The sequence below is a fragment of the Vulpes vulpes genome, chromosome 2, assembly GCF_048418805.1.
Source record: "Vulpes vulpes isolate BD-2025 chromosome 2, VulVul3, whole genome shotgun sequence".
NCBI classification, from domain to species: Eukaryota; Metazoa; Chordata; class Mammalia; order Carnivora; family Canidae; genus Vulpes; species Vulpes vulpes.
This window is the reverse complement of record NC_132781.1, coordinates 134,427,981-134,449,323: the sequence shown is the minus strand read 5'-3', so window position 1 is coordinate 134,449,323 and position 21,343 is coordinate 134,427,981. Positions and strand designations below refer to the sequence as shown.

Sequence of the window (21,343 nt, the reverse complement as noted above, 5' to 3'; positions counted from 1 at the left end):
TCACCTTCCCGTTGGTGGGAGGCTCCTGGATGTAGATGTTGCTCATGCCGCCCGGTCCTCGGGGCTCCGCTCCGGGTTGCGAATGAGGCCGGAGGGCCGACCCCTCCCGCCGCCCCTACCAGCGCAGCTCCCTCTCTCGGGGGGTCGCGGAGCGCTCCAGGGCGTCAGTGCCCCCAAGACGGCGACACCAGCCACTACCTTTACCCCCCAAACTAGTCCCTCACGGGCGCCGCCATGTCGCTCCTGGACCTGAGCACCGCTAATCCCGAGGAGGGGGGATTCCAATAGCCTCAGAGGAGGGGGGGGAAGAAAAGACCGCTAAGAGCCGACACATTAATTGAATCTGTGGTACTCCTTTTGAAAAAAGCAATCTCTAAGCCTTGGTGGTGTTTAACCTCAGTAAACGGGCTCGGGTCTTATTCACTCCTCCCCTCCGCTTCCCCCCCCGGGAGCGGGCGGCAATGGTTCGGACCGTATGTGCTCTGCAATAGGCCTCCCCCCGCGGAAACGGCATCGACGGGACTTGGGTTCCGCTGTCGCCAGCGGCCTTCCCGGACTGTCACGGCGGTCCCGCGGCGCCGGCCGGAGGAAGAGGCCGCCCTCGCCGTTTGCGGGCCTCGCTGCAGGCGGGCGGCGGGTCCTCTCGGAAGCCCAGGCCTCCTGCGACGCCTCCCCCCGCCTCCTTGCCGTCTTCCAGCGCTATGGCCGTCCCAGGTGAAGCCCGGCGCCGGGGCCCCGAGGTCGCGGCGAGCAAGGCAGCGGGGCCAGGGGAGGTTGGGGTGCGCTCGGGTCGCGGGGGAGCGCCGGGCGGGGCGGGGGGGGGGGGCGTAGCCTGAACAGGCTCGTCTGGTCTGCAGGGAAAAGTTTCTCCTCCAAAGAGAATCAGCGAAGGGAAGGAGGGGCGGCGGAAACGGCGTCCCTGCAGCGCCGCGGAGCTCCAGCTGCGCTGGATGGAGGGCGGGGGGGGGGGGGGGGCTGTAACCGTAGGCCGGGCGGCGGGCGGCGGGCGGGGGTGCAGGGGTCCGGGGCAGCTGGCTTACCTCGGCCGTGGCTTGAAGACCGGGTCCCGGCGGCGCCCCTCGACGGAGCCGAGCAGCCGGAGGCATTGCTGCAGCGGCAGCGCGGGCCCGGCCCCCGGCGCTCCCTGGTGCCCCGAGCTCCCGGGTGGCCCTGCACCCGCCGCTTTTCGTGCATCTGCAAAAGCAGCCTCGCTCCTTGACGCCTGTGGGTCCTTCCAGGCTCTCGGTTCTGTGGGTGGGGGTGGGGTCACCGTAAGCGAGCCCTACCTACCAAGTAAGCGCCCCGGAGCCCCCCGGTCTGCAAGGACGAGCGTCGGGAGGGCGTCTCTTTAAGCCAGGTTTGCTCCCTGTCTTCCGAGGAGCCCTGGTTGCAGGAGTTAGTTGGAGAATTATATCCCTCCCCGCACCCCGCACAGCTTGGAGATTTCACGATGCACTTTAGTGCAGGAGCGACTCAGGTGCTGCGGTTCAGGAGCCCGCCCTCCCGCCCTCTCTTTGTTTCAACCTGCCCTTCGCGGTATTATTGAGCCGTGTTTGCACTGTGGCAGCCTCTTCCTGTCTCTTTTTGAAAAGACTGCATGTGTCCATGAGAGACACAGGGAGATGCAGGTTCCCTCCGGGGAGCCCCACGCAGGACTCGAACCCACGACTCCCCCCCCCCCCCGCTCCCACCCCGTGGATCACGACCTGAGCCCAAGGCAGCGGCTCACGCGCGGAGCCCTCCCCGCCCCCCCCGCAGGTGTGCCCGTTGCAGCCTTTTCTGACCTATATTTTGCAGATCACTGTTATAGGACTATTGGGCTTTTCAAAGCACTACAATTTTGGGAGGAGGTTCGGGGGAGGGGGGGCTTGTGAGAGAGGAGAGATACCCTCTCGCACACACAGAGGGTATCTTTATTTAAAGTGCCTACTAAAAAAAAAAAGTGCCTACTGACTGCATGCTGGGCAATGTGCGAGGCAGGGGGAAGGCAGTGGGAGAACAGGACAGTTGCTCTTCACACGGAGCTGGGAATTTAGGAGTGGAGAGGAAGGACCAGGAAGTCAGGTGTATGTGTGGCAGGGGAACTTTGGAAGCCTTCAAGAGCGCATAGGAAGGACACCTCACGGAAAACGGGAGAGGCCGGATGGGCTTCTTGGAAGACGTGGCATTTAGGATGAGTCCTGAAGAATTCCAGCAGGGTTGGAGTGGTAGGAGAGGAAATTGCAGCCAGGTAATGGATGGGACTGACAGGTAAAGCAAGACGCACCTGATAGGCTGGATGGGTCAAGCAAGAGGCAACGTGTAAGAAGGGGAAATAAAGGATGCTCCCTATAGGCGGAACTCAGAATAGGCATGGGAGAGAGGTGGGACACTAAGTAGAGAGTTAATAACACTAGCCAATATTTCCTAATGTATCAGGTGTGTAAATAGATCTGATACTATGTATCAGATGTGTGGCATACTGTGTCAAGCATTGGGTTTTATCTCCTTTTACCATCCAGGTCCACTGGAAGATGAGTATTAGTATTTCAATTTTAGGGGCACCTGGGTGGCTTAGCGGTTGAGCATCTGTCTTAGGCCCAGGGCGTGGTCCTGGGATCCGGGATTGAGTCCCACATTGGGCCCCCTGCATGGAGCCTGCTTCTCCCTCTGCCTATGTCTCTGCCTCTCTCTCGCTCTCTGTCTCTCATAAATAAATAGAATTTTAAAAAATAGTATTTCAATTTTATATGAGGATACTGAGGGACAAACAAGTCACTTGCTAATTAAGGGATAGCTAGTGATGTGACAGGTCAGTGGGGCTCTTCTAGCCCTAATGGGCTTATTCATCTTGCCGTGTTACAGTTTAATTTACAAGGTAGCTTCCACCCCATGGCCACCTTGTAAGCCATGACAGATATTTGGATATTTTCCCAAGGACTGTAGGAAGCCATTTAGGAGTTTTAAGAGATTCTTATTTTGGAAAGATCACTCTAGCTGCACAGTAAATTGGAAGGGAGCTAGCTAGGAGACAGTCATTAAGAGTAATTTCTGGTAAGTTATGATGATGCCTCAAGGACAGTATCAGGAAAGGAAGAAAGCACATAGAATTGGAGATACATTTTTTTTCAAAGATTTTATTTATTTATTCATGAGAAACACCGAGAGAGAAAGAGAGAGAGAGAGAGAGAGAGAGGCAGAGAGACAGAGACACAGGCAGAGGGAGAAGCAGGCTCCATGCAGGGAGCCCGACGTGGGACTCGATCTCCGGTCTCCAGCATCACGCCCTGGGCCAAAGGCAGGCCCTAAACTGCTAAGCCACCCGGGCTGCCCCATGGAGACACATTTTTGATGGTAAACTCACTAGGAATCAGTGCAGCGGTTAAGACAGGAAGTGGGGTATTGTAACACAGTGGGGCGGTTTACTAATGTAGGCAGTACCTGGGAAGGAGCAGGTTTTAGGGGGATATGATGGGAACTTCCGTTTGGGGTTCGTGTTGAGGTATAGTGAGACCTACGAATGGAAACCTCTAACAGGCAGTAAGAGAGAAAATTTGTAGCTTAGGAAAGAAGCCAGAGCCAGAGACAACCATTTGAGTTCCTCCACGGATGTAACGGAGTGGCTCCCTGTGCTCAGGTGGGATGTGCAGAGTGTGAGGGAAGGGTCTGTGGCTGAAACCTGGAGCTTATCAATGTGGAAGGAGCTAGCAGGGGAAGGCCCGTCTGCAGAGCCGATTGCCTAGGCGTCCTGAGCTGTCACATCTGCCCCGGGGATCTTTGTATTACACGGCTGCAGCTAGAGTTGAGTTGCTGTCACTGGTGGGTTTATTACTTGAGCAAGCGTTTTGAGCACCTACATGGTATCGACTTTCTAGGGGACACAATATCACAGCTTGCATCCTCATGAAACTTAAGTCTAGTAATGAACATGGGGTGCTTAAGAAAGAGGGGGAAAGTGATTTTTTAAAAAGTCCTTATTGGAAATGCCTTAAACTTAGACTAGCGTTATTGATATGTTAGCCTTCTTCCAATTCAAAATAATGCACCGGAGTGTAATAATCTTAAATTGTGCCATTAAGCTAGACGGCCAGACATGGACAGCCTGTTTAAACTGGGCAAAAATTGAGATAATAGACATGACATCACTGTCAGAGTACAATGATGTACAAATAGAGATACAGAAAATGTTGGGATAATTTCTTGGGTGATCGATACAGATAGTGTATTAGAGAAAAACAGGGCTCCATCAGAAATCTTTTGAGATAATTATTGAGAAGGCCGTCTATTATGTTAGGCTCTTTTATTTTTAGGCATAATGTTCGTATGGATTCAGCATGGTATTTCTAGGGCGGTCTCGCAAGTGATAAAGTGGTGAGGCTGCCTTCCACAAACAAAAACCTGCCTCTCCTGTTTTATGGTCGCCTATTTCAGCTATTTATCCACAGTGTTATGTGTCAGCATTTACCATTATGTAGGCAACACAATGAAATGTGTACTTTCTTAGGGAAATCATAGACTCTTCGTTGTGATTTTAAAAATGACACTTACATACAGGTTTCAGTGAAGTTTACTTTCTTTTAGAAACTGCTTTGCCCATTCACAGGTGTTGAAATTAGTTCTGACGTTCACGTTAACGATTCACCATCATTCCCCGCAGAGTCGACCTGCCCTACGTGGCAACGTACGTTACTGATGTGTGTTAGCACGAAAACTCTTTTTCTCTCATTCAGAAAACTCTGTCTTGCCAAGATAGTCAATTTCCTCTAGCCAAATTAACATTCTACCTGGCATATCAAAGTAAGTCAAAATTTTAACACATAAAACATCTTAGTAATAGAAGAATTCTAAATTACAGGGCACCCAATTTCTTTTCACTCCTAAACTGTCCACAATTTCTTTTCTCTCTAGTCTGTGCTGCACGTTGCTACTGAAGTTTCCTAAACTATGTGTCTGATCCTGTCATTCCTGGGGGAGGGAGGGTGTGTGGCAAGAAATTAGTTCTTGGCACCTATCTGTGAATCACATATTTCTTATTAAGTAACTTAAACTTTGTGAGGCTCCTTGTCCTTACCTCTGTAATGAAGGAGTTGATGACTGCACTTTGTCTTCCTTCTAAACTGTTCTAGTGCCAAAGCTCCCCATCTTGGCAGGAGTGAAGTTCACCCTCCTAAGCATGGCCAGGTCTCTCTTGCCACTCTTTCCTCCCACCCTTCCTCTCTAGCATCGTACAGTCTTCAGACTTGGCCAGCTATTCCCAGAACCCCTCGTGAACTCTTGCTTCCATGCTTTTGTTGTCACCGCCCCTCCTCTGCCGTCCATAGGTATCTCTGGGAAGCTTTCCTCATCTCTCAGCTGAAAGTCGGGCATGCCAGTTCTTCCTCCTTAGTAGTAGAGCTTTGTGTTTTTTTTACTCTGGCACATTCTGCCGTGTATGATAGCTGTGCAGGTGCATCGTCCTAGTACATTGTAGTTTCATTTAGGGTAGGGACTTGATTACATCTTTATGGCTTCTGGAACCTCCATTTGAGAGATTTGCCCATAATAGGTAAATAATAATAATTAATGATTAAATAATAATTTAGAGGGACTGTTGCAAAGCAGATCATTAGAACTGTTGCAAAGCAGAATCTAGTACTAAAGTTGACAGGCTAAAACTAGACAGTGATTGTGATTCTGTTTTGTTAGTTGACAAATTCAGATTTCTAGGCCTCTTCTTAAGCTGGTAATACCTTTTTCTTCCTAGGTTTTTTTTTTTTGTACCTTGAGGCAAGTGGATGAAAGCACTGTATACATTTACTTAAATGCTACTTCTTTCATGTCAGTAGTTTGAAAGAAGCAACTCTTTAATATCTCTCCTTAGGAGGATCAAATGTTTGTGCTGGCATTTTTAACTAAAAGCAACGACATCTGTTCTTTTCAAAATGTTTACATCAAGGATCTCCTTTAACTCATTTTTGAAATTCACAGGTAATTAAAATACTTGATGATCCTAAAGTAAGGATTATATCTATAAATTCTTAATATAAAGCAGTAGAAAATTTAAATACTTGGAGTTTTACTTTGCATTCAGTTTTAGCTATTACATAGCTATTTGTACCTCTTTGGCATAAAATCTGGCCACATTTTGAATTTTAAAAGCGGAATAAATGGAGGTTACCTTTAAGGGTTCCCAAATTATGATGAAACTATAATGGAGTAACCAAATGTAAAACTTAAAATATGACAAAGCAGAAAAAGAATCTAATTGAATCTAAGTAAATTAAAAATGAAAAGAATGGAAGGGTGATTGTAGTTTCTAAGTAATGTAAAGAAAACTTAGTGCCTTGAGCTGTTTACTTTTAAATTTAAATGATTATAGAAGATATTTTAATGTAAAGAAGACTTTGACAGGCTTCCCATATCTAAAATAGAGAAATGTACTATTAAATTCCAAGCATTACTGTTATAGTTCCCAGTGACTAAATTGTTGATTTGGAAACCTAGGTGATGTGAAATTTTCAAAAAAATAAATTTAGGTCAATATGATGTTTTACCATATCTCTGGGGGCCACTAAATAACCAGAAGCATCTGCCAGGGGGATGCTACCACTGCATCCATAGTGCTCACATGCTTGTATTTTCTCCCTCTTATCTTTGTCCCTGCTCTTTGGTCTTCTCTACTCTTTTTTCCTTCTTTTCATACTGTTTCTTTTTTTCCTTTTATGCTAACTACTTTAAGGCATAATTAACATATGTTAAAATGTACATCACAAATTGTGTGTGTGTGTGTATATATATATATATATATACACACTATATGTACACCTATCACCCAGATCAAGATTTTAAATATTTCTATCACTGTAGGAAGGTCCCTTATGCCTCTCTCTTTCCCCCTTCCCTTGCCTAAATAGCCATTATTTTTATTTCAGTTGTCCTTCTTCTGCACCTGTTCTTCAGGAGCCTATCACTCCTCAGTGACCAATGACATGGGCCAATGACACTGTAGACACTAGTTTCATAGCTAGCAACTGGGAGCTGCATAAGTCACAGATTCCCAAGTGCTGAGGTATTAAGTTTCTCACCTCAAAGCAACAAGTGTTTGTTAAGGACATCTGGCAAGTCTACACCATGCTCAGCAGTGAATTGTATACAGGATTGTCTGGCATGTTCTGGAACCTAGAGAAACTGGCTTTCTCTACTCCTTTAAGTTCTTGGAAGATGAAAAGCCTTCCAGATAACTGTACTCTTACCTGCCACTCAGGTTGTTTAACAGAGTTCTAGATCCACAGCAAGCCCTTGCTAGTATGTAGCATAGATAAAGATGTCTGCAATTTATTCCTAAGGCATTAGTTAATAAAATTTTATTGTAAATCTGTAATGTAGCTTCTCTGAAGAACTTACAAGAGCAATTACTGCCTTTGTTATAGAATCTTGCACAAGAGCAAGTCTTCTTCATTATGAGTTGTTTGAGGGGCGTTTTTAGTTTGGTTTTTGAGAAGGAAATTCATCCACATATTTCAGATTTTAAATGTACCAAAAGGTATATAATGACATACACCCTTTCTACCCCAGAGGCACTTCTTTTTTAGGTAACTAGTTGATGTTTTTAGAGATCTTTTTTGTATATTTCCATCTATGAGTAAAATCTGTGTTTAATATGTTTTATCTATATCTAATGTCCTTTCATATAAATGGCAATATACCATAAGCACTGTTCTATACCTTGCTTTTTTTCTTTATCTTAGAGATGGTCAGCTATCATTAAGACTAACCATAATTTATTTAGATCTCAATTATTTCTACTCTTCTACTATTACAAATGATGCTGTAGTGAATAACTTTGTATATAAGTCAATATAAGTCAATATGCATTTGTGCAAGCAGATTGAGAGGGAGAAGTGCTAGGTCAAAGTAGTATGTACATTTATAGTTCTGATAGATTTTGTCAGCTTGCTTTCCATAGAGGTGGTATTGATTTATACTGCTATTAAGCACTGTATGAGAATGTGTCTGCCCCGTACTTTTCTCAACCCTTTCTTTGCTATTCTGATAAGTGAAAATAGAATCTCACTATAGATTTTAATGTACATTTCACTTATTATGAGTAAGGATGAGCATCTCCATGTTTCAGACTTGTTTCTGTTCCTGCGAGCTTTTTGCTTAGCTCCTTTGTCAATTTTTTTTCTTGTTGGTGTTTTTTTTCGTAATAATTTTCTGGGTTCTGCATGGTAGGGATAATTGCCCTTTATTGGTGCTATGAGTTGCATATATTTGTTCCTACATTTTCCTGTGTCTTTTGAGTTTGTTTTAGGTGGTCTTTGCCATTTTTTAAAAATGTAGGCAATTTTATAAGTTTTTATTCAATGATTTTAGGATTGTAGGTCATGATTACAAAGGAACATTTCGAGGGAGACAGGTTGTATTACTCTGAACAGCAGTAGCAAACTTTAAATAGGAATGGAACAAAGAACAGCATGAGAACCTCAGATGGGGAACTGGGTAACTTCTGATTGAAGTAATAAGGCCTCTCAATATGGCCTTGCTATTCAGCTTGACATAGATCTTGAGTACTATTGTATCAGCAGAATTCTTGTTCCAAACAACAGAAACTGACTTAGTTAATTGAAGAAGAAAATGAAAGATATCAGGGAGCTCACAGAACATAAGCAAAGGCTAGATAACAAGACTTGGAAAACAGAAAAAACCAAGGACATCCATAGCCAAGATCCTGCACAGCCCCAGACATGGTTAGGAGTGCTGCTCTCTGGCGTCACTCCCACTAGAAGCTGCATCTTGACAGGAGAATGAATGAAATGTCCTCACTTCATTGTGTCACTTGTCTCAGAGTTATTGTATCAGAAGCATCAGATTAAATGTCCCAGGCAGAAGCATTCAGTTGGCCCAACACTCAAGGAAATTAGGACAAGTGAAGCCTGAGATTTTAATGTAACCAAAAACTGGTGAGAAACATAGTTGATATGGAGTTATTTATTTAGAGTTCTTGTTGCATAAAGAAGTTACAACTTTGTTAAAGAAACCTACTCTGAAAAAGTTTGATATTTCATTCATTATGAATTCTGAGGTAGAGTTCGTCATAAGTAAGTTAATTTCTCATAAATGCTGAGATCTGTCCATTACAACAGTTTTAGTTCATTGTAGGAATGATAATGGTGCATTTATAACAGTTTTGTTCTGTCTCATCAGCGTCTATGGTTTCTATGGAAACAGACTTAACATTGACCTGGATTCTCTGCATTTTGGGTTTTTTTTCCCCCAATGAGCAATTATTTCATAATGAAAGAGCCTGAGATTTTATTATTAATCCGGTTTTATACCACAGTTCTACAACAGTGCAGCATATGTATTACCACAAGGTTGATGAGAAAAAGTGAGATTGAGGCACAACACTTAAAAACTTCATCAATGATACATAAAAATTGATAATAACCTAATAACAGCCTAGTTTTGCACATATTAATTGGTTAAAAGGCACATAAACAATACAATAAATAGGGTATTGTACCTTCTAGAAGACCTGGAGTTTGCTGTGGAAGTGGACTTCATAAGAATTAGAGCTTGTGAATTGTTCCAAAGTAATGGTAGGAAGAGGATGACATGAAATCAGATTAGAGTTATTACATCTTATGCAGTTGGACCCTGCTCACAGCACACATGCTGAACTGAGGTCACTAGAAATATTTTGGGTGCATTTTGTATATTCTTATAAGCCTCCGAGTAACTGGATACTGCATTCACTTAGTGCATTCTGCATTCACTTAGTGTTTTCCTTGGACAAAAGTCACATTATATTAAAATTGTTCTCTTTTATATCAGTTGCACAGAAACAAATTCATGTTTTTAAAACAAGCATTATAGCATACTTGACTGTACTTTTACTAGAATAACTCAACTATATATATATATATATTTTAAAGATTTTATTTATTTATTCATGAGAGACACAGAGAGAGAAAGAGAGAGGCAGAGACACAGGCCGAAAGAGAAGCAGACTCCATGCTGTGAGCCCAATGTGGGACTAGATCCTGGGTCTCCAGGATCAGGCCCTGAGCTGAAGGTGGTGCTAAACCGCTGAGCCATCTGGGCTTCCCAACAGTATATATTTTAAAGTAACTTTGGGATTAGGGAAAATGACTATTGTATTGTCTTCATAACTGTAAGGAGATACTTTGAAAATGACCTTCCTTTTAAAATTAACAGTATTAAAAAATAAAAAAATAAAATTAACAGTATTTTATATTTGTGCTATATGTATTTTATTAGTGAATTTGGATTATAGCTTCATATGAAGGGTTTAGGAATTAGAAGCCTTTCATTAAGGGAATGGAGCAGTTCTTTCCTGACCTTCTGGTTGGTGGAAGTCCTTATTAGAGGTTAAAATTAGTCATATATATAATGCAGTCATAAAAATATTCTGATATATGCTACAATATGGATGATCTTGAAAACATTACACTAAGTAAAATAATTCTGGTACAAAAGGATAAAAGTTGTAGGATTCAACTTATATGAGATTCCTAGAATAGGTAAATGTATAGAGGCAGAAAATAGAATAGAGATTACCATGGGCTAGAGGGGAGAATGGGAAGCTATTTAATGGGTACAATTAGTGTTTGGGATGAAGAAAGATTTTGGAAATTGTAGTGATGGTTGTAGTAACATTGTGAATGTACTTAATACCATGGAATTATACACTTAAAACTGCTTAAGGTGATAAATTTTATGTTTTTTTTTTTTTTACAAAAATCTATTTCATCTGTTATTTCCTCTTCCAACATTGTTCTCATGTACCACTAATTATACAGAGATAACTATAAATGTTTCTAAACTTTGATCAGACTGAATTTGTGACTAGAGGTTTGTTTTCTTTTGTCAGAATCTGATTGCTGAATTCAGATGTTTCTTATAATAAGTAGCAATTAAAGTATTTCTTTGGATTCTCATCAATTCTTTTTAAAAAGTCAGTTTGTTTTTCTTCTAGGGCAGAACAGGAAAACATTTGTTATCTTGAATGTTTATATATATGTACATATAATAACTAGTATATATAGTGAATATATGTATGCATATACATACATAGCTAATTATTTACATTTGAGGGACAAGCTGAAGTTCTCTGGAATTTCTTCCTCAGTGTTCTAGAATTCTGGAAATATTTAAGCTCTTGACCATAACACTGCATTTCTGTTAAAGAAAAATAAATATATTCTGGAATTATTCTTAAAATAGTGTCAAAGAAAATAGTGTGAGTAAATTGGCTTTTCCAGTTACTTCTAATATTCAAAACAATTGAATGAATAGTGTTACTAATTTGGGTCAGGAATGACTTTTTTTTTTTAAAGAAAGAAATTCTACAGTAAGAGGTTTCTTAGTTTATTCATGTGATGAAATTCTTATTTTTCTACTTTTTATATGTCTCCTAAAATGTTATCCGATTGTATTTCAGGTTGCAACAAGGATAGTGTCCGAGCCGGCTGTAAAAAATGTGGCTATCGTAAGTACATTAAAAAATAATGCTTCGAAGAGTGAATCATTGCCTCTTTGGGCAGTGTATTTTAGCATCCTGATTTCAGTGCCATGATTTCAGCATAGTTCTATAGCCTTGTTATTTAGCCGGGTTTGCAGAGGATTCAGAAATTGCTCTGTCAACCCCAAATAGTTACTTTCTTCCCTGCTACAGACTCAATAACAGATGACTGTGTATCTAGTGACTAGCAAATATGTCAAGTACAAGTGGAGTAGTAGATTTTGGAGACTGAAGAAAGTATATTCCAAAAAAAAAGTATAAATGTATTTAATCTTTTACTCCTTGTCCTTCTAGATATTGGATGAAGAGGGGAAAGCAATGAAAATTTTTTATGAAGGGTTTTCCTGTAGATTGACTTTAGTCTTTTTAAGGATGAAATTAGTCCCAGAATTTCTGCTCACAGGCAAAAAGTTGATGTAAACAATCATTAATCTCTGTTATGATCAGTGAAATGGACCATAGAAATGGATCAATGAAATGGAATAGAAAAGTAAACTTTAACATGTGCAATTTTGTAGCTTAAATTTGTAATTATGTATCACAAATACCACTTCTTTAAAGTAACATTTCCTAAAGCTTTGATAACAGCTATAACAGTAGCATTTGTTGTTTTTTAAGTTGTTTGGAGACCATGCAAATGAGCCTGGATTATGGTTAATACTCTGTATAAAATTAGTTAACTAATTAATTTACATAAAAGTGTAGTTATATTTGAAGCAAAATGTTACATGAGCCTCAGATGTACAACATAATGATTTGATAAGTTTTTACTTTAGGCTATGCTCACCACAAGTATAGTTACCACTGGTCACTACATAGTGCTATTACAATACCATCGACTGTATTCCCTATGCTGTACAGAAAAGTTATTTTTAAAAAGATAAATGTGATGTAAAAAAAAAAAAAAAAAGTCCATTCAAGAGCATGTGAATTGAGAGCACTCAGGGACATAAATCTCCATTAAAAGGGCTCATAATGAAAGCATACTGAGAGTACCAAGTCACATTCCTCCAAGCAAAGGCTGAAATCTGTCTCAAGGGAATCTTGCTCATTTAGCATAAGCATACATTAACCTTCGTATAAATAAAAACTCCTGAAGAATATACTTGCACGCAAGAAATGAGTACAATAAAAATCTTTCTGTGTTTTAAACTTGTTTATATTTATTTTTGCTTTGTTTTTTTTTCTTTAAATCTTTGCTAATTTCCATGTTTCATTTCTTGATTTAGGTAGGACTTATGAACCTGCTTGCTCATGTGCATGTTCTTGTGCATGTGTGCACTTGCTCGCTCTCTCTTCTATATATGCTGTTTTATTTACTTCAAAATCCAGAATGGATTTTCCAATCTATCTACGAATACTGGTTTATCTACTTGGACCTCTTCCAAGATTTGTAAGAAAATAGTGAAAATAATTTGTTGGAAATATTTGTTGATTTAGTCTCCTTATTGCTATTTTATTTTACACTATAATTGAAGTATCTGTAGTAATTAGAATTTTCTTATAGAAGCCAAGTAAACAAATAGGTTTGGCAATCTTTCTAAGTTTAGTTCCTTCTGCTTTATATTTTAATCTATGATTTTAGTGATTATTAAATAACTCATTTGTCTCCTGTGGAAAAATTAAGTAATACTTCCCTTCTGGCTTAAACTTAACACCTTATACCTATTAAAAAGGGAGATCTTCTCAGTTTATGTGTCTTTCTAATGGAAACTACATTTAAAAAATTACCTGTTATTTGGAGGCCAGAATCTTAGTATTGATGGAGTATCTAAGAGAAAAGTCCACAAAAATCTTTGAAATGTTTTTAATGCCTAAAAATGTGCATATTCATCAATCAGTTACAAAAGAGTATTGTCTCTCTAATGTGAAACAAATGATTTAGGTTGTACAATTTAAAAATTTTAATACTTGAAGAAGACTTTATTGTCAGTATGTTTCAATATGATTATATTGTTTTCAAAAGCTTGAAGTTAAGGCGGCTGTATTACAAAAGTTAAGATGTATTACTAAATAACATGAATGTCACTTTTTCATGACATTCCTCAACAATATTAGAAGAATTATTATTTGTATGATGAGTTTCTGAATTTTTTTTGGAGTTGGCAACTTCTGAATATTTAAAAGCTACGAAGTCACTAAGCCTTTGTCCATGGAATAAATGTCTCAGATAATTATCATAGTTCTCAGAAAACATACCTTTAAAAAGTTCAGTGTACTGAGTATATTCAATAGTGGAGCATTTGATTATAGCAGCAGGAAATAAGAACATACCTAAATACCTTTAATATTTTATTTAACTTAAAATACTAATCTATTGATAGACATTCATAACCTTTTCTTTGCCTGTGGGTCTGCTCATTATTGTTTCTCATGGTCTTTTAAGTGCGAATACCTGAAATGCATTTCCTACTTCTTAGTTTGTTTCTCCAAAGATAAGCAAGCAGTGAAAATAATAAGTCTAAATGCAAAATCATTTTATCATTATTTCTCAGCTAGGGGTAATACTGCCCCCTTGGAAATCCGTGGACTTTTTTTTTTCTTCTTAAGTTGTCCATTTGAGGTTAAGAGCAACAATAGGACATTTAGTATGTAGGGTTTAGGGATTATAAACATCCTACAATGTGTAGGGCAGTTCTAGGCAGTGGAGAATTATCTACCTCAAAATGACAATGGCTCCCACTTTGACAAACAGGTACTTTTTATTGTTTTAGATTTTTTTTCTCTGTCTTGTACAGTCTTGCACCAGTACCTAATTTGAAAACTGCTTTTTAAAAATAATTCATTTAAGTCAGGTGTTTCCCATAATACAGCTTTGTTTATAGAAACAACCACTCTTCTTTTGTCCTGGATTCATATTTTTGGCCTTACATGATTGTACATAAGCAAACTTATATATAACAATAACAGACTCTTAGTGGAATAAAATATCAACAGGTAAAGTAAAATATTTAGTCATGAGCTGAGGAAAGACCAAGAAGGTACAATGCTAGGAGAAGAAGAATAGATATTCAAAAGTAAGGGAAAATTGTCATGTGCCACTGATAGGATTTGTAAGAAATGGTTTGGAAATTGTCATTGGATTTACCAGATAGGATGCTTTTTTGACCTTAGGAAGTTCAGTTTAAGTGGAGTGGTAGGTCATGAAGCAAACTGGGCAGATTTAAGCCTGTACGGGGAGGGATAAAAAAAAATGGAGTGGCTATATAGTCTCCAGTTTCATGAAATTTGCATGAGGAAAGTAAGGAATTGTTTTAGTCCTTATGGGCTTCTATAACAAAATACCACAAGGTCAGTAGCCTATAAAGAGAAATGATTGCTCATAGGAGGCCGAAAGTCCAAGTTCAAGGTGAAAGCATGTTTTCCAGGTCATAGACTTTTCATTTTATACTCACATGGTGGGGGCAGCCCCGGTGGCTCAGAGGTTTAGCACCGCCTTCAGCCCAAGGCCTGATCCTGGAGACCCGGGATCGAGTCCCATGTCGGGCTCCCTGCATGGAGCCTGCTTCTCCCTCTGACTGTGTCTCTGCCTCTCTCTCTCTCTCTCTCTCTCTGTCTTTCGTGAATAAATAAATAAAATCTTTAAAAAAATAAAAGGGACTCCAGGGACATCTCTAGTCCTTTCCATCACGTGAGTGTATATATATATATATATATTTTTTTTTTTTTTAAGATTTTATTTTTAAAATCTTTAAAGATTCTATTTATTTGTTCACAAGAGACACACACACACAGAGAGAGAGGCAGAGACACAGGCAGAAGGAGAAGCAGGCTCCACGCAGGGAGCCCAACGTGGGACTTGATCCCTGGTCCCCAGATTGTGCCCTGGGCCGAAGGCGGCACTAAACAGCTGAGCCACCCAGGCTGCCCCCTCTTTTATAAGGCAATAATCCCATTCATGAGGTTACCACCCTCAGAACCTAATCACCTCCCAAAGCTTCCACCAACTAATACCATCCTCTTTGGGGGTTAGAATTTCACTATATGAATTTTGAGGGGGCACAGACATTAGGTCATAACAGGAACATATTGAATATACTTGACCCTTGAACAAGATGAGTTTGAACTGCACAGGTTTAGTTGTGAGTAGGATTTTTTTTTTGTCTTTGTTTTTGTTTTAATAAATACTGTATAACAGTAGAACAGGAACCACCATGTCTCCTTCTCTTCCTCCAAACCTCCACTTAGCCAAACTAGATCCTAGAGTGATACCTGTATCTTGCTCCTCTCTTGAGAATGTGGAAAACCTTCCAAGTGGAGTCTAGGGAAGGTAGATAACCAGGGAAGTTAAAGCACCTTTACCCTTCTCTCTAGGTCGCTTGTTCCACCTGGTCCCCTTTATGTGATTCTAATGCAGTTTCTGCTTGTGGGGGAAATGCTGTCAAGGGGTGAGTTCCCCCACAATATTAGCAACCCTCCTTAGAAGACATTCAGCACCTTGGACAGCACCCCCATACTGAGCCCAAGGCTTTTGTCTGGTGCCGTCCTGCCCCCCGAGGGTTCTGCACTCCTTGGTGGAGAGTCAGTAACCCCTTGGGTGGGTTATTATGTGGTCCTTGGCTTCTTTGGCAACAACCCTTCCCCAGAGCCTGTTTCTTGCACCTCCCAGTTCAAGACCTCAGTGAAGAGAGTTCCCCACGGGTAATAGGATAGATTACCAGAAGCAGGGAAGAACCCTGATGTTCCAGCCTTTCCTGCAACTTGCCTCCACCTTTGCTTTTTTTTTCATCATTTGGTTACTTCTATCTTACTTTTCTATCACAAAAAATACAGTAGTTCAGTTTTGAGGGAGCCAGAAGTTATATGTGGATTTTTGAGTGCCCCTACCCTACCCCCTATGTTGTTCAGGAGTCCACTATAATTCCTGGAAGGGAATTTGGCATAAAGGGAGGGTTTTATATTTAAGATATAATATGTTTATATAGACTGAAGGGATATTATAGGAAATGTTGCAGATCCTGGAGACCGGAGAAGATTAAGCAATTTCCTCTAAGAGTTATAACAAGGATATTTCTTAATTTTGGAGAAAGCTAGGTGAGAAGAAGTATGGCTATTTTCAGGTGTGGAGACAGTAGAATGAGACACTGTCTGGTAATCTTAGGAGACTGAATTATCTGTTTGGGGAGGGGGTATTGAGTGAGACAGGAAAGTGTTTGGACCATAATTTAAGTCAGTCATAAGTTTGGAAAAGTCACTGAGGAAAATAGGACATGCACAAAAAATGAAATGTTTTGTATTTGTGCTAATGTTCTTGAATGTGTGATTGCACTCAAGCATTGCTTGGTGACTCAAGGATAGGAACTATCCAAAGAAAGTTTAGCTTTGAGCCAGAGTATTTGTTTTACGGTGAGATATGATAGATGATCAAGAATATGAATGAGTCATAGAGACTTATAAAAGAGTGTTCAGGGAGTCAGGAATGAGGAATTTGATAGGCTAGGGGAAAATGAAGGGATTGAGTGAGTTAAGATCTTAATAAGATTCCCAAACAGATCTGTGTATGAGTGTGAGGGAGTGAGAAAGCTAGAAGGATAAGTGCTTATACTGAGAGTATGAGTTTGGAGTTTAAAATTTCCAAAATGGAACATTTCAGGTGATGACAGGGAGCATAGTGTGGCCATGGCATCTAGAATATCAAGGAACTGAGAAAAGCCGTACAGCACCCTAGACTGTCCATTTAGGCCTGTAGAAGGGCTTAGGGTGAAGCACTAGCGTATGAGCCAGATTCCAAAGACTTCAGTAGATAGGCAACAGGGCTGCGTGGGAGAGTAGAGGACTGCTTTATTGGGAAACAGTATTAAGAAGCCTAGAGGATGCTAATAATACTGAAATAAGCTGTAGAAAAGTGTTCTCGGGGAAGAGCCAAATATCCTTTAAAACAAGCGGTAGAGGAAGCAAACTGAGGACAGGTAGCACAATTTGTCCACTAGGGATTGTGTGTTTCAGAAGCAGTCATGAGAAGATTGGGAGAGAAGGGGGTAATGACCCATTAGGTCAGGAGCACAGAAACAATATGAAGATGAGACTTCCAGGAAGATATATGGATACAAAAGCCTGCATTTTTGGGTAGGAATCACAATGATAGGGACATGAAGCTTGGTGGAATTAATTGTGTTTAATGATTCAGAAGTTTGTAATGTAGCCTCATGCTTTCAGAGCTGAGGACCTTAGGGAATGCCCAAACCTGGTTTACTTAGCACTAGTTCACATGGTCTGCATACTCCCTGAGCCAAGCAATAGGTACATGAGCATCCTGATTATAAAACATAATTTATCAGGATGCCTGGGTGGCTCAGCAGTTTAGCGACTGCCTTCGGCCCAGGGCGTGATCCTGGAGTCCCGGGATCGAGTCCTGCATGGGGCTCCCTGCATGGATCCTGCTTCTCCCTCTGCCTGTGTGTCTGCCTCTCTGTGTGTGTGTGTGTCTCTCAAGAATAAATAAAATCTTTAAAAAAATAAAAAATAATAAAAACATAATTTATCATTCTTTGGTAAATCTTTGTCAGCACGTTCTAAATGAAACTAAGTTTTTATTGTTATGTGGCACTTCGAGTTGCCCATCCAACCACTCCTTGAATGCAAATAATGGAGAACGTACTTTTGCTTTTAATGATACAATAAATGGTCATAATCCGACACCATGTATTAAATACCTACTTGGTGCTATAGATTGTGCTAAGCACTTTAAAGATACAACTCACTGCATTTCATTCTTAAAACAACCTTATGAAGTAGGTTTCCTGGTGCCCATTTTCATGAACAATCAAAAAAAAAAAGATTGATTCCGGCACCAGATTGCCTTAGGAGCAAACCTCAGCTGGCGCTTACTCGCAGTGTGACATCAGGGAAGTTGCTTAGCTACTCTGCTTCAGTTTCTTATGAAATGATGTAATTATAGCCCCTAGTTCCACAGAGTTGTTGTGAAGATTAAGTTAGTTAATTCAAATGTTGAGATCAATGGTTTGCCATAGGAATTCCTCAATAACTATTACTGATGATTGTTACTGTTACAAATCAGAAAATAGGCTCAGGAGGATTACTTTATTATTAAGTGGGGAGACTGGAAATTGAAATCTGGTAATCTGTAAGACTTTACACTATGCCATCGTCTTTTTCCCACTATTTTTAAAAATTGTGGCAAAATATATATATAACATAAAATTTGCCATCTTAAGCATTTTTAAGTATATAATTCAGGTGCATTTATTACATTCACAGTGTTGTACAACCAACTCCACTATTTATTCTGACACTTTTCATTACCCTAAACAGAAATGTTTATTTCTCCAGCCCTCCCTTCCCCCAGGCCCCATCCTCCAATTTACTTTCTATTCTATGAATTTGGCCATTCTGACTATATCATGTAAGCATAATCATATGGTATTTGTACTTTGTGTCTAGCTTATTTCCCTTAGTATAACATTTCAAAATTCATCTCTGTTTTTGTTTCTTTGTTTTGTGGTTGATATGATACATTGTATTTATCCATTCATCTGTTGGCAGGCACTTGGGTTGTTTCCACTTTATTGGTATGGTGACTAATGGAGCCATGAAATTATCTGTCGGAATCCCTTTTTTCAGTTCTTTTGAATATATGCCTAGGAGTGGAATGCTGGGTCACCTTGTTCAGCTTTTAGAGGGCCTGCCAAACTGTTTTCCACTAAAAATGGAACATTTCATTTTACATTCCCACTAGAAATGTGTAAGAATTCCAACTTCTCTGCGTTCTTGCCAACATTATTCTTTTCCTTTTTTTTTTTAATTGTGTAGCCATCCTAGTAGATAGTAGGAATTGATATCTCATTATGGTTTTTGATTTGAATTTCCCTAATGATTAATGATGGTGAGCATCTTTTTTTTTTTTTTTTTTTTTTTTTAAGATTTTATTTGTTCATGAAAGAGAGAGAGAGAGGCAGAGACACAGACAGAGGGAGAAGCAGGCTCCATGCAGGGAGCCTGACGTGGGACTCGATCCTGGGTTTCCAATATCAAGCCCTGGGCTGAAGGCGGTGCTAAACCACTGAGCCGCCTGGGCTGCCCATGTGAGCATCTTTTTATAGTCTTATTGGCCATTTGTATATCTTCTTTGGATTAATGTCTACTCAAATCTTTTGCCCATTTTTTAATTGAGTTGTTTTTTGTTCTTGAATTGTACGACTTGTATATACACTGGATGTTAAACCCTATCAATGTGATTTGCAAATATTTTCTCCAATTCTGTCGGCTGTCTTTTCACTTTCATACTAATTTCTTTGCAAAAAAATTTTAAATTTTGATGAAGTCTAGTTTATTAATTTTTTCCTTTGTTGCTGGTGTTGTTGGTATTTAGTTTTTGGATCTATTTATTTATTTATTATTTTAGAAAGAGGTAGAGGGACCAAGCAGGAGGGACAGAAGGAGAAAGAGAGAGAATCTCAAGCACACTCCACATTGGGTGCAGAGCCCGACATAGGCCCTGATCCCATGACGCTGAGATTACGACCTGAGCCCACGACCCCAAGATCAAGACCTGAGCTGAGACCAAGAGTCAGATGCTTAACTGACTGCACCACCTAGGCACCCCTGGTGCTTTTGGTGTTTACCTAGAATCCTTTGCCAAATTCAAAGTCCTGAAAAAATTTATCCTTTCCTGTCTCCTAAGAGTTTCATGGTTCTAATTCTTATAATAAGTCTTTGATCCATTTTGAGTCAGTGTTTGCATATGATGGGAATAAGATGTTCAACCTCATTAGTTTGCATGTGGAAATCGATTTGTTTCTGCACCGTCTATTGAAGACACTATTCTTTCCCCAATAAGTAGACTTTACACTGTTGTCAAAAATCATATGGAGATACACACACACGTATTTATTTCTGGGTTCTTAATTCTGTTCTCTTGGCCTATATGTCTATCCTTGTGACAGTACCATCCTGTTTTGATTAGCTTTGTGGAAAGTTTTGAAATCAGGAAGTGTGAGTCATTCACTGCTGTTCTTTTTCAAGATTGTTTAGGCTAGTCAGAGCACCTTGAATTTGGGAATTAGTTACTATTTACTATTTCTGAAAAGGCCCCTTCATTTTTTATAACCAACTATTAAAATGTTGTAATTTGAAATGTCTCTGTATCTGTGGTCAGGATTTGTGTCTGGTCACCTAAGAGTTTTTTCTGCTCATTGTCTACTTAGAGTCTATTTAGAAAAGACATCACAAGAACTGTAATTTGGAATACAATTATTTCCTAAGTTTGTTCACTTATTCCCCCAGTAGAAAAAAACAGGAGACTCTATTTGTAGCTTTATGAGTAACTTGTCTTAGTATTAGTTTAGGGTCAATTTCATTGAAATAAAGCTAAAATGCATGTGAGATGGAGCTTGCTGCCAGTGTGGTTATTATTTCAGTATTTACTTTAAATATTCATTGCAATATGAAGTGTTTGAGTGCAAAGCTAGCTTAAGTTAAAGGAAAAATTATATCATCAGGAGTTCTGATCAAAATGGCAAGCTGAACCAAGATAGAAAGTCCTCCTTTGTGCTTTGAACACAAAAATGCTGAGAAAAACAGAGTAACAACAACAATAAAAATAACCCAGCTCAAATGAATGAATAGGAAATCCCTAGTGGTGGAAATGAAAAGTTGCTCAAAGCCAGACAGGGAATGATAGCTGAAAACATTGAGGTCCACAGGCCTACTGGGTAGACTTTTATGGACTAGAGAATGAAGCCTTAGACTACTGTGGGATGGCAGCTTGGCTGGAGTAGGGACTCTTGCATAAAGCCCTGTTTGAAAGGCTGTGAAGCTGGGATTAGAAAAATCCCACTCACTATCTAGAGAAAATGGCGAGAAACTTTACTGTATGAG

General features: G+C 40.0%; 2 protein-coding genes across 3 annotated transcripts in view; one reads left to right on the top strand and one right to left on the bottom strand.

Annotated features, from left to right (window-relative positions):
* Positions 1-447, bottom strand: part of CWC27 (CWC27 spliceosome associated cyclophilin) — a 189,121-nt gene extending 188,674 nt beyond the window's left edge. Inside the window, exon 1 of one of the 2 annotated variants that reach the window (XM_026019333.2) lies at positions 5-447. In XM_026019333.2, the coding sequence (XP_025875118.1) occupies positions 5-46 (42 nt within the window). In that variant the 5' untranslated portion in view covers positions 47-447. The remainder of the gene's footprint in view (positions 1-4) is intronic. The other variant, XM_072750028.1, reaches the window with a different exon arrangement.
* Positions 83-21,343, top strand: part of SREK1IP1 (SREK1 interacting protein 1) — a 46,779-nt gene continuing 25,518 nt past the window's right edge. The window contains exons 1-3 of the mRNA XM_026019343.2: positions 83-163; positions 492-714; positions 11,426-11,473. Coding sequence (XP_025875128.2) covers positions 83-163; positions 492-714; positions 11,426-11,473 — 352 coding nt within the window. The remainder of the gene's footprint in view (positions 164-491; positions 715-11,425; positions 11,474-21,343) is intronic.